A 13,327-nucleotide genomic window follows, 5' to 3' on the forward strand; every position below is an offset into this window, starting at 1 on the left:
CAAATTAAGGTTTTGGCAGGCTGCTAGCATATACAACATATAAGGATTGACACTTTTCAGAAGATTAAAGTAAAATTTTCAGCACCACCAAAAAAACCCAAACCCAATGCCATTGAATAGATTTCTATTCATAGTGGCCCTGTAGAACAAAATACAACTGCCCTATAGGGTTTCCAAGGAGCTACTGGTAGATTCGAACTGCCAGCCTTTTGGTTAGCAGCTGAGCTCCTAACCACTACACCACCAAGCATATTCTGAACACTAAACAATACTGATTATAACTTTTTTTTTTAAAAATGATTTAGAAGATATTTCAGGAAATACTCTTGAGATGATTGGTGAAATATTTATTCTCTTTATCTCTATTTGGCCTAATTTCACCAAGAATTTGAGTAGGACTGTAGGAAGAGTTGAGCCCTGGTGATGCAGTGGTTAAGAGCTTGGCTGCTAAACAAGAGGTTGGCAGTTGGAATCCACCAGCTGCTTCTTGGAAGTCCTAAGTGGTAGTTCTCTTCTGCCCTATAGGGTCGGTATGTGTCAGAATCAACTCAACAAAGGGTTTGTTTGTTTGTTTGTTTATAGGAAGATTTAAGGAGGCTGATGGCATAGTGGTTAAGCACTTTGGCTGTTAACTGAAAGGTTGGTGGTTTAAACTTACCAGCCGCTCTGTCGGAGAAAGATGTGACAGTCTGCTTCTGTAAAGATTACAGCCATGGAAACCCTGTGGGGCAGTTCTACTCTGTCCTGTAGGGTCACTATGAGTTGGAATCAACTTGACAGTAATGGGTTTGGGGTTTTTTTGGTTAATAGGAATATTTACAATAAAGAGAAAGCAAACATTATAAAAACAATGTTGCTGATTATAAACAGAAGGAGGATGATGATGATAGAAATAAAAAAAAAGGAAAAGAAAAATGTAATAACCTTAAGAGCTCACACACTTGATATCGTTGAGTTTCTTGTTGTCTGTACTCCAAACTTCCTGACTGATGTGGTGAAACAAAAGACATAATCAGAAATACAATTCATGTGCCCAGAAAGCAGTAAACATAATAGTGTCTGGGGAAAATATCATATTTCTTACTCTGAATTATAAAATAGAAACAGGGAAAATCAAATGAAAGTGTTAATACAGTGCTGTGGTTTAGACCAACAACTCTAAGCTAGACTGCCTTGGTTCAAATTTCTACTCACACTTCACTGGCCATGTGATCTTCTGCAAGAATCTTCTCTGTGATTTAGTATTCTCATCTATAAGACAATTAGGTGAATTGATGTGCACCAAACACGTAGAATACTGAAGGCGAATAGTTTGTATTATATCCAAACCAAAGAGCCTGCTGTTGTCAAGCCGGTTCTGACTCAAAGTGACACTGTAGGACAGAGTAGAACTGCCCTAAAGGGTTTCCAAGGAGCGGCTGGTGGATTTGAACTGTCTACCTTTTGGTTAGCAGCCAAGCTCTTAACCACTGTGCCCTTATTATATAGGTGTTACTTATTATCACTCTATAGTGACCTTTCTTGAGCAACATATTTACAGCTAGTGAAGAAGAGTATTTCATATGATTTTTTTTAATGCATTCTTATGATAAAAAATGAGGGTATAAAACTAAAACAGAACACTTTGAAACTGGCTCGGCTAAAAACTAAGTTTAAGTATGCAGCTCTCATTTGCTGTGTTGCAATCCAATATAAAATACAGAAAGCCATGCAAGTAAATGGATTGTCTTGCCTCATAGGGACCTTCTATAAATATGATGACATTAAGCATGATTTTAATGAAAACTGGATAGCAGACAGTTGAGGGTTGTGCTATCTAAGGAGGCCTGGCCTAGATTAACGGTGTTTCATTTTGATAGTTGAGGGAGAATCCATGTGGTTTGGAAAGGAAATAAGGAGGTGACAAGGTTCAAAGCCTAAAGTAGAAATTGAAGAACCCAGTTAGCACTATCATCTAAAGGAATCTGTGAAGATGGGCTGCAAGCTTAACAGTTGAAAAAGTCAGGAGTTTTTTTCAGGGGAATATTTTGTGTCTTCTCCACATTGCCAGATTGCAAACATGAGTTTAGGAAGAGGTGTGTGTGTGTGTGTGTGTGTGTGTGTGTGTGTGAGAGAAAGAGAGAGACTGAAGTTTGTGTAATAAGTCAACATTTTACAGTGTTTTCTGAAGAAAGCAGCCCACAAGCTTATGTTTCCATGGTCTTACAATGTTGAGAAACTTTGTATACTGTGTCTTCCTTTTAGAGATTCATTTTGAACATTAGCATATTAAAGAATCTGAGCTGTCCAAAATAAAGAAATTTGCATAACATGGTTTAATCCAGAGTTTCTCAAAATTTTTTGACTATTGAAACCTTTCAACAGTGACTAGGATTGACTGAAACTAGTGTTCCCCAGAACAATACAGAAAATGCTCGTAAGCAGCAAGACTGCGATAATGTTGATGTGGACAGTATTTATAGCCATTGCACCAGTCAACCATCATGGAAGTAGTAAGATATCAAAAACACAGTTGTAAATAGTCTTGCTATGAGAAATACATTGAGAGAAATCAGCTATAGAAAGTACCAGCCTTCTCCCATATCAAATGAAGGAACTACTTAATTTGCTGAATAGAGGTATTCAATATAAAATTTCAAATTCAAATTATGAGGATAAATAAGTTTGAGATGATAATCTCAATGGTTAAGAAGGAGACTTGTTTGCTTATTATATTTGGTCTAAAATGTTTATTATGGGTATGTAAAACCAAAAACCAATTACCATGCATTTGACTGACTCGTGGTGACTCCATGTGTGTCAGAGTAGAACTGGGCTCCATAGGATTTTTAAAGATCTGATAGTAGGTTACCAGGCCTTTATTCTGATGTTCCTCTGTGTGGACTTGAACCTCCAACCTGAGAGTGTTAATTGTTGGCGTCACCCAGGAACTCCCTTGGGTACATAAGTGCTAAATAAATGTTGTTTTTTATTGTTATTAGACTTAAGGGAGGGAAATGAGAAGTACGGAGTACATAACATTATTCTCTAATGTTAGAAAAATTTCCCCAAGATTCATATCATTAGGTGTTTGCAGAATATAGACTTAACTAAACCAAGGCCAGGACTTCCCTACCTGCAATAAAAAACCCTGCAATATCCAGGGAAATTAAATTCTTCTAGTTAGTCAATCTCTAGGTAAAATCCAGAAAACTCCACTTTAAGCCCTGGCTTTCTGAACTCCGGAAATAATTGTATAAAGTTGTCAAATTGATGCAACACCTTATAAAAAAATGTGAGTGTATTTAGTCTGGATGTAATGAATGACACACCTTTGAAAGTGCTTTAAAAAATAAATTATGATTGATCTTATTTCTCATAAAAATGTTATGTAAAGAAATTCCTTTTATTAGGAGTTTACTGAAGGTTTTGATTCTTATAAATGTATTACATCATGTAAAAAAAAAATGCACCAGACAATGTTAAAACAGGCAACAGTGACTTTATTCCTAAAAAAGTTTTCATCAAGGAGGAAAAAAAAACCCCAAACCAAACCCACTGCCTTTGAGTCCATTTCCACTCATAGTGACCCCATAGAGTTTCCAAGGCTGTAAATCTCTATGGAAGTAGACTGTCACGTCTTTCTCCCATAGAGCTGCTGGTGGTTTCCAACTGCTGACCTTTCATGGTTAACAGCCGGTAGCTTTAACCACTGTGCCACCAGGGCTCCTAAGGGTGGAGGGAACAGACTAAGAAAAGGGAGGAGAAGGAACATTGTAATGGGAGGGAGGCTATTACATGGGGAAAGAGACCAGACTAAGTCTGAGCTCCTACTCCACTGAAGCAGATGTGGGGATGAGTTATCAAGGACTGAAGTGAATTAGTGAAGTACTGAGATACTGAAGTTCCTTAGGAAGGGGTTAAATCATGGGACATATTGATCACGTGGAGTTATCTCCTGAGTTTAAGGGTAGATGAAAAATGTGCCATCTGGATTCTGTAAGGGCCAGAGAGGAAGAGATAGGTCAGGGGCCTACAGTCAGGAAGAAAACATTTCAGAGTAGAACTGCACTCCATAGGATATTCAATAAATGTAACCTTTCAGAAGTACATTGCCAGATCTTTCTTCCAAGGCACCTCTGGGTGGATTCAAACTGACAACCTTTTGGTTAGTAGCTGAGTGCTTAACCCTTTGCACCATCCCGGATTCCTTAGAGTCAGGAAAAACCCTGCCTTAAGTTTAATCAAGCTGAGGAGAATGTTATTGTTGCCTAGGTCAGCCATTTTCCAGAACACGAAAAGGTGGAGAGATTTCCAGAATTACAGGGTATAGAAATTCAACTCTGTCAATCATAATCAATAAAACAGCTTTTTAACATGGTACGATTTAAATTTCCTTATTAATTGTTTTATAATGTATTTTTTTTTATTTTCCTCGAACCTATAGTTTGTGTACCAATTCAAAGCTAGATCTTAATTTTATAACTTTGTTTAATGTTCAAGTTTTGATTTATTATATTTATTCTAAAAGATGATGCCACATTTCTTGATTTGGGGATTTTAATTTTTAACTTAAAAATACTTTCAAATATAACCTAGTTATTGACGTTAATGTATAAATTGAAGATATACAAAAATTCCTTTTAGTACATTCAAAATTATTTATCTATTGTGAAATAATATAAAAGTAAATGAAAAAAAGATCCCTGATTTTAAAGAACTCAGAATAGAATGGTGGAGGTGAGCAGGCATATACTAGTAAAGGAATAATTTAGAAGCAATGTAAAAAGTTCAATAGCAGAGATATATCTAAACTTTTACTTTATCACAGGAGGAGGAAAAAGGAGCTTGTTGGGAGGAGACTTTTTAACATAGAATATGACATTTGAGTTGAGTTTTAACAAACTGAGTAAACAAGGGAGAGATAAAGGCTTCTGGCCAGATGGAGCTGTGAACACCAGGATTGGAAAGGCTGGCACATTGGGGGAAAACACAAATGAGTTCAAAATATTGTAGCATCAATTGATTAGGGAGGCAAATAATCTTTTTGATTCTGGTTACAAAATAAATACCATTTATAAAATCCAAAATATACTAATTTGAGTGTGTCTCCATTTCTGCCATTTTGCCGCCCTTTTTGTTGGAATATCAATGAGCAGGGAAATAGTCTAAAAGGTCTTAATGGGAAAATAGAGGTTCAAGAGCAGTGGATAGCCTGCTACATGAATCAGTCCTACAGAAATCTTTTAAAATGTGTCTATTATTGCAACAAGTTTATCATTTTGTAATGTAACTAATTTACATATTTTTTCAATGGTAAAGCCTAACAAAGTTATCATATGTACAAAATGCATTTTACTTCACAGTTTATAAAAAAAATAAAAATTTTAATTAATTTTTTATTTTTTTATGCATATTGAAAATAATAGATTGACATTTAGCCATATTTAAAGATTTATCTAGATATTTCAAAAATAAACTTTCATACATGGCAAGAGATTTATAAGTCTGTGAAAGAATCAAAACCTGCTTTTGTCTTGCTTTGAGCTTTTATAACAAGAAAATGCCCATTTTCAGTAAAAATTTCCTATTCATGTTCTTGGAAAAGAAAAAAATGGCAACTCGAAGCCCATAATTCACTGTTTATAAGGATTAATATTGAGAAATGTTTAAAAACATGAAATCTCCATTACAGCTTTTCACTGGCCTTTAAATTGAACTTTGAATTGTGAATAACCATTATGTGCTAGGAGGAAAATCAGCCATCAATAATTTGCCCAATGCGATACGTCATTTGATTTCTTGACTGCTGCTTCCGTAGGTGTTGATTGTGTATGCAAGTAAAATTAAACCCTTGACAACTTGTTGCTTATTGGTCCAGTTGTGAGAATTTTTGTTTTCTTTATGTTGAGCTGTAATCCATACTGATGACTTTAGTCTTCAATCTTCATCAGTAAGTGCTTCAAGTCCTCTTCATTTTTAGCAAGCAAGGTTCTGTCATCAGCATTTCACAGATTGTTAATGAGTCTTCCTCCAGTCCTGATGCTGCTTTCTTTTTCAAAAAGTCCAGCTTCTCTGATTATTTGCTCAGCATATAGACTGAATAAATATGATGAAAGGATACAACCCTGATGCATACCTTTCCTGATTTTATACCAGATAGTATCCCCTTGTTCTGTTCGTACAACTGCCTCTTGGTCTCTGTACAAGTTTCGCATGAGCACAAGTAAGTGCTCTGGAATTCTCATTCTTCACATGGTTATCCATAATTTGTTATGATCCACAGTCAGATGCCTTTGCATATTCAATACAACACAAGTAAACATCTTTCTGGTATTCTCTGATTTCAGCCAAGATCCATCTGACATCAACAGTGATATCCTTTGTTCCACATCCTCTTCTGAATCCAGCCTGAATTACTGGCAGTTCCCTGTCAAAATATTGCTATAATCATTTTTGAATTATCTTCATCATAATTTTGCTTGCATGTGATATTAATGATACTGTTTGATAGTTTCCACATTTCATTGAGTCACCTTTCTTTGGAATGGGTACAGATATGGATCTCTTCCAGTTGCTTGACCAGGTAGCTATTTCCCAGATTTCTTGTGCACAGACGAGTGAGTGATTCTAGCCTTGCATCTGTTTGTTGAAACATTTCAGTTGGTATTCTGGCAGTTCCTGGAGCCCTGTTCTCCACCAGTGCCTTCAGTGCAGCTTGGACTTCTTCCTTCAGTACCATTGGTTCTTGATTATATACCACGTCTTGAAATTGAATACTAACCAATTCTTTTTGGTACAGTGACTCTGTGTCTTCCTTTTGTCTTTTGATGTTTCCTGGGTCCTTTCAATTTTTTGCCCATAAAATCCTTCAATGTTGCAACTTAAGCTTGAATTTTTTCTTCAGTTCTCTCAGCTTAAGAAATGCTGAGTGTGTTCTTCCCTTTTGAATTTCTCACTCCAGGTCTTTGCATATGTCATTATAATATTTTACTTTGTCTTCTTGAACCACCCTTTGAAATCTTCTGTTCAGCTCTTTTATTTCATCATTTCTTCTGTTTGCTTTAGCTACTCTATGTTCAAGAGCAAGTTTCAGAGTCTCTTCTGACATCCATTTTGGTTTTTTCTTTCTTTTAAAGGACATTTTGCTTTCTTTATGTTTGATGTGATGTCATTGTCATTCCACAACTCGTCTTGTCTTCAGTCATTAATGTTCAATGCATCAAATCTATTCTTGAGATGGTCCCTAAATTCAGGTGGGATATACTTAAGGTTATACTTCAGCTCTTGTGGACTTGTTTTAATTTTCTTCAGCTTCAAATTGAACTTGCATATGAGGAGCTGATGGTCTGTTCTGCAATTGGCCCCTCACCTTGTTCTAGCTGATAATATTGAGCTTCTTCATTGTCTTTTTCTGTGGATGTAGGAGATTTGATTCCTGTGTATTCCATAGTGCAAGGTCCAATTATTTAGTCACTGTTTATGTTGAAGAAAGGTATTTTCAGTGAATAAATTGTTGGTCTTACAAAATTCATTCATTTGATCTCTTGTGTCATTTCTATCACCAAGGCCGTATTTTCCAATTACTGATCCTTCTTCTTTGTTCCCAGCTATCACGTTCCAATCACCAGTAATTATCAATGAATCTTGACTGCGTGTTCAATCAATTTCGGACTACAGAAGTTGGCAAAAATCTCCTATTTCCTCATCTTTAGCATTAGTGATTGATGTATAAATTTGAATAATAGTTGTATTAACTGGTCTCCCTTGTAGGCCTATAGATATTATCCTGTCACTGACAAAAGGTACTTCAGGATAGATTTTGAAATGTTTGTTTTGATAATGAATGTGACATCATTTGTCTTCAATTTGCCATTCCTGGCATAGTAGGCCATATGATTGTCTAATTCAAAATGGCCAATACAAGTCCATCTTAGCTCAATAATGCCTAGAATATTGATCTTTATGCTTCCCACTTCATTTATTGACAGCTTCCAATTTTCCTTGATTCATGACTTGTACATTACATGTTCCGATTACTAATGGATGTTTGCAACTGTTTCTTCTTAAGTTATGCCATGTCAGCAAATGAAAGTCTCCATCATTAAGGTCAGCTTTTCTCCAGTTGTATTTTGAGTGCCATCCAACCTGAGGGGCTCATCTTTAGCTCTATATCAGACAGTGTTCTGCTGCTATCCATAAGGTTTTCACTGGCCAGTTTTTTTCAGAAATAGATCCCCAGGTTCTTCCTCCTAGTTTGTCTTAGTTTGGAAGCTCCATTGAAATCTGCTCCCCAGTGGTGACCCTGCTGGTATTTCAAATACCAGTGGCATAGCTTCCAGCATCAGAGCAAACATACATACATATAGATAAAAGATGAAAGACCTAAGACTTTGTGGGCACGTGTTACAGAAACTTAGATGAAGAGGAGTTGTTTTATTTTTGTATTGATCTTAGAATTATTAAAAGAGCAGAATATTTTGTCTTTTTGATGCTTCCTTTAAGTGGCAAAATTATAAAAACAATATAGACAGATTTATTCAGCAATTGTATCAGATATAGTTCTAGGATGTCTTGAAGAATTCTTGATAAGAGATTAAATCTTTGCTTATAATTGTAATCACCAACTATTTACACTGTCTTCTCTAAATTTTGAACTGATATTTTAAATCTGCTGAATACCATGCCAATTTTGGTTTTATGAAAACAAACTTAGTGTTCTTAGCAAATCTCTTCATTTTTACACTTTACTTAAATCTAGCTCTTTTTGTTCTCATTAAAACTATCAAAAATAAATCTTATTATTAAGGTCCTTTCTGTTTCAACTACCTGATGTTTTATAAACTGTCCAAGTTCTTCATAACCATCCCTTATGCTATGGTTCCTTTCTGAGAAATAACATGTATGAACTTAGAGATAAGTAGTATGTGTAGTGTTATTCAGGTATGATGAAAAGGAACATGCTGAAGGAGATCAAAGAATCAACACTGAAATTAAAAAAAAACTATTTATGCTGAGTCTGATATATCTGTAACTGCACCAGTAACATAAGCGTTGCTTTTTAAAACTTTCCTTAAAACGTAAGCCTCATCCACATCGCTCATGGCTCGAAGTTCATGATCATTGTGTTTCTGAGCACCTTTTAGTATCTGCATGGTTACAATAAAATATCTTAGCAGAGATCATTGTTTGGCTGAACCACACTCTCATTTAGAAACTTGTATAACCTTTATTTCTCTTGACTTTTCATTCATCTATGATGTGTGTAAATACAGGGTTTTAGAATCTGACTCGTAGTGGAGGTAAAATTTTTTTAAGTTGCTGACTTTCTACCATGCATTAATCTGTTGTTGCTCTCTATTTATCCCAGTGGCCGAGAAGACCAAAGAGCAGGTGACAAATGTTGGGGAGGCGGTGGTGACAGGTGTGACAGCAGTAGCACAGAAGACAGTGGAAGGAGCAGGGAGCATTGCAGCTGCCACTGGCTTTGGCAAAAAGGACCAAATGGGCAAGGTATGTCTGCATACATCATATGTTATATTTATAAGATTGTGAGGTTATGTTGCATTCTCACATGAGTCACTAAGCAGGAATAGGATGCTTCTTATGGATAGAGGGCTGGCTGAACCTTTCCCCCATAAAAAAGCACAACCCTTATATGAGTATTGTCTTTTTGATGTCCTAACACAGATAAATGCCATGCAAATTGTACAATAATCATGATTGTTTCGTTTTCTCTAAGAAAATTTATGAATTGAGCAATGCAGTAAATGCCAAAATGAACAGTGACCTTTCAGAAATAATGGGTGTTTTTATGTTAGCTATGAATCCTGAAGTTTCATTTTGTTGAAATATAACTAATCTCTGTGCTAATATCTAAATGTTCAAAATAAAGCTCTTTTACAGCATGTCTTTATGATGACATCATCTTATTTTGTATATTTTCTCATTACACAACAGTTCAATGACAAATATATGTTAGTGAGAACTGATAATTAAAATGCATATCAACTGCAGGTTATGATTTCAGGATGACTTTAAAATTCTCAAAAGAATTTTGACATCGCATTTCTTAGGAAATATTGTTAAGATATGGAGGCTCTAGTAAGATTATACAAAGGGTTTCAGGACTTTTGTTTTAAACAGGTAAGTGGCTGGAAGATGAAGAGCCAACCAGAAGAAGATGAAATTTTACAAATTTCACAACAACAGAATTATTTTTGGTAGTACCCAGACACCATGGCCTTCTTGCCATTCTTTTAAGAATGACATTTTGGAAAAATAGATCATAAACAATTTAACTACCCCCCACATAGTTATTCAGAAAAGCTTAAATGAATAAAAGCGTGTATACTCTGTAATCCTGCCTTATTTCATAAGAGATGTCTAACCAAGAGTGTGCTAGAAGAATATAACAAAGGCAGGAAATGAAAAATATCAGATTTGACATTATGATCTATAACATTGAAGTGTCCTTTACTTATTTCCTTTGACTTACTAGCGCTGTCATGTTTAGCTTGAAGCAAATTTATTCTTAAACACTAGAGTGTTATGGACCCTGTGATTAAATGATTAATCAGATGATGGGAGCTGCCTTCAGCTGACTCATTTAATACTGACTTCACGAATAAGCCACAGGTCACAGGCAACCTTTCAGATCTCTTGGAAGAAGCATAGACCAGATGTATGCTCTTATATTGTTTGTAAGAAGGTAGTAGTAAGAGATGCTGGTATTAGTGAAATACTTTAATTGACAGTGAACTGTCCTTGAATGTTTAATAATGATTGATATGTTTGATTCCTATCATTCTGCTTGACCTCAGGAGATAACCACCATGAATGTTAATCCTATTTAAACCTAAACTAAAAGCTTTGGAGTACAATGAATTGCCTGATTTATATTTTTGGTAGGAAGGGCATACGCTATTAAGACATTGTGATCTTAGATTAAAGCCTAACTGTGGTAATTAAAGAAAAAAAAATTGACCTAATTGGTTTGTTTCAAAAGACATCTAATCAGTAATATTTTTCTGTGTGGTATGTAAAAATCAACATATCAATATTTTATACTCACATGAGAGTCTTTTAATGCTACACAAATGGTCCCCACTTATAAGCACATCTGTTATGATTGCTCTTCTTTGCATCTGATAATATTTCACTGGGGTATGGATGGATAAGCCATGATTTGTAATAACTCTTCATCCTATAAGGTTTGGAATGGAAACTACAGTTTAATTATATATAAAGTTGTAAGGAAAATAGGCTTACTCTTATGTTCTCATTAAAATTAAATAACATTCAAACATTTACTGAGTACTTTATATGTGCTGGATGCTAGCCTGGGCACTATGGAGAATATAAAAGTAAATAGCACAAGGATGGTTCCTGCCTTCAAGGAATGTGCAGTTCAGACTGCAGGTCTAATTGCCTCCATGAACTACTAACTCATTCACCATGAGATCAGAAGGAATGGCTGGTGCCTGTCTATCATTGCTGAATGTTTTTCTCAAGGACCCAATAGATGGATCCTGATCAAAAGGAGGAAAAATGTAGAACAGAACAATAAATTCCTATGGAAACCAGACTTACTGGATCCATTGAAACTGAGGGAACCCCTGAATCTATTGCTTTGAAATAACCTTTATATCTTGAACTGAAGTATCCCATGAAGTCATCTGTAAACAAAACAACAGTTTAGCTCAATTAATAAAGAATGTTGGCAATGAACATTTTCCTTTTTTAAATAATTATCCATTATGCAATAAATTAGCAGCAATAACTCCAAAGCATAGATGGGAACTTTAAGGGGCATAGAGACTAAGACAATATGATTGGAGATAGAAAGAATGGTGACACAATGTGAAGAATGCAACCAATGGTATTGGTCTGTACATGCAGAAATTGTTGAACAGGTGTTTCTTTTGTTGCATTTATTTTCACCAAAATTAAAACAAAAAAATTAGTTCGAATTAAAAAGAAAAGAGAGAGAGAAATATACAGCTCAGGCAGAGAGACTGTCATATTTACCACTGGAAAAAGGAGTGCCTCTGGTCTTTGAGAACAGTATGTATTTGTAATAAATACATATCCATCACAGAAAAAAAAAAAAAAAAAGGTTTTTGTTAGAAATACAAGGGGCCCGTTCTCTCCATAAATATTATACTTGATTTTATTTTTGTCAATAGACTGTGAAATTACTTTGCGCTGATAGAGAAAAGAGCCACAATATTTTAGCTCTTTAGACACGAGAACATAAAAAACACTTCCACCCAAGTCCTAGGATCAGAGTTCAATAATCTGGAAGCATTATGATCCTGTGATGTATGTGTGCCTGAAAATCCAATTTCAGTCTTCAAAAGACCGATTGTAATGATAGTTTTGTTTGCTAGAGAAATGTATTGCAGGATGATTGTAGTAGAACTGCTTCAAGGCACACCAACACCTTTTAAATCATATTGTGCAATTGGCTTATTCCTTCATAAATGCTTAACATGGATTAAAATTCTGCTGAGTACAATGACTGTATTTTTGTTAAGAAACGTCTTCATTGTACATGTGCTCATGTCTATTTAAACATGATATGATATTTTTGGTAGTGTTTTATTAATCAGGTACAACCATATATAGGATGGTTTCAAACTTAGGTGGTTTGTTTTTACTTCTATTAGCATTTAAGCCACATTTTTTACCTTGTAATTAATTCAATGGTAATCTTAGAAAAACAGTAATGATATTTTAGGTGACAAGCATAAAGGGAATAAGAGAACCAAAACCCCATTGCGCTTGAGTCAATTCTGACTTGTAGTGACCCTATAAGACAGAGTAGAACTGCCCCATAGGGTTTCCAAAGCTCTAATCTTTATGGAAGCAAACTGCCACATCTTTCTCCTATCTAGCAGCTGATGGGTTCACCCTGCTGACCTTCAGGTAGTAGCTGAGAGCTTAACCACCACACCACCGTGTGTTTCTTATAAGTGAATAAGATATGATTATATATGATGATATTCAGTAGTTTCATTCCAAACGTCAAGGAAAATAACTGGTTTATCCCTGAAAAGTAAGAAGTAATTTGATTTTTTGCCCCTTCAAATGTAGAGTTTTAGTTTTCTAAATTTCAGGGAAGCATTTGATGATGTCGTTTGCTTTATTAAGAGAAAATATCAAAAATAGATTTCATGGTATTTCAAAATACACAAAAATCTAGGACATTTGCTTGAATTTCAAAGAAACAGAAATAAGGCAAATGAGATGCCAGTTGTGTTTTGCATATAGATATATGATTATGGGAGCTAGTTAAGGATGATACATCTCATCAATCTAATGGTCCTTTTACAAGGAAATAATT

The 13,327-nt window shown here is 35.2% G+C and overlaps 1 protein-coding gene across 3 annotated transcripts in view; it reads left to right on the forward strand.

The window, feature by feature from the left end:
• SNCA (synuclein alpha) overlaps nt 1-13,327 on the forward strand; it is a 150,976-nt gene that overhangs the window by 8,339 nt on the left and 129,310 nt on the right. For 2 of the 3 annotated variants that reach the window (XM_049885725.1, XM_049885724.1), the window contains exon 4: nt 9,350-9,492. In XM_049885725.1, coding sequence (XP_049741682.1) covers nt 9,350-9,492 — 143 coding nt within the window. Of the gene's footprint in view, nt 1-9,349; nt 9,493-10,125; nt 10,439-13,327 lie in introns of those variants that run through there. The other variant, XM_049885726.1, reaches the window with a different exon arrangement.

This window comes from Elephas maximus, chromosome 5 (genome assembly GCF_024166365.1).
Source record: "Elephas maximus indicus isolate mEleMax1 chromosome 5, mEleMax1 primary haplotype, whole genome shotgun sequence".
NCBI classification, from domain to species: Eukaryota; Metazoa; Chordata; class Mammalia; order Proboscidea; family Elephantidae; genus Elephas; species Elephas maximus.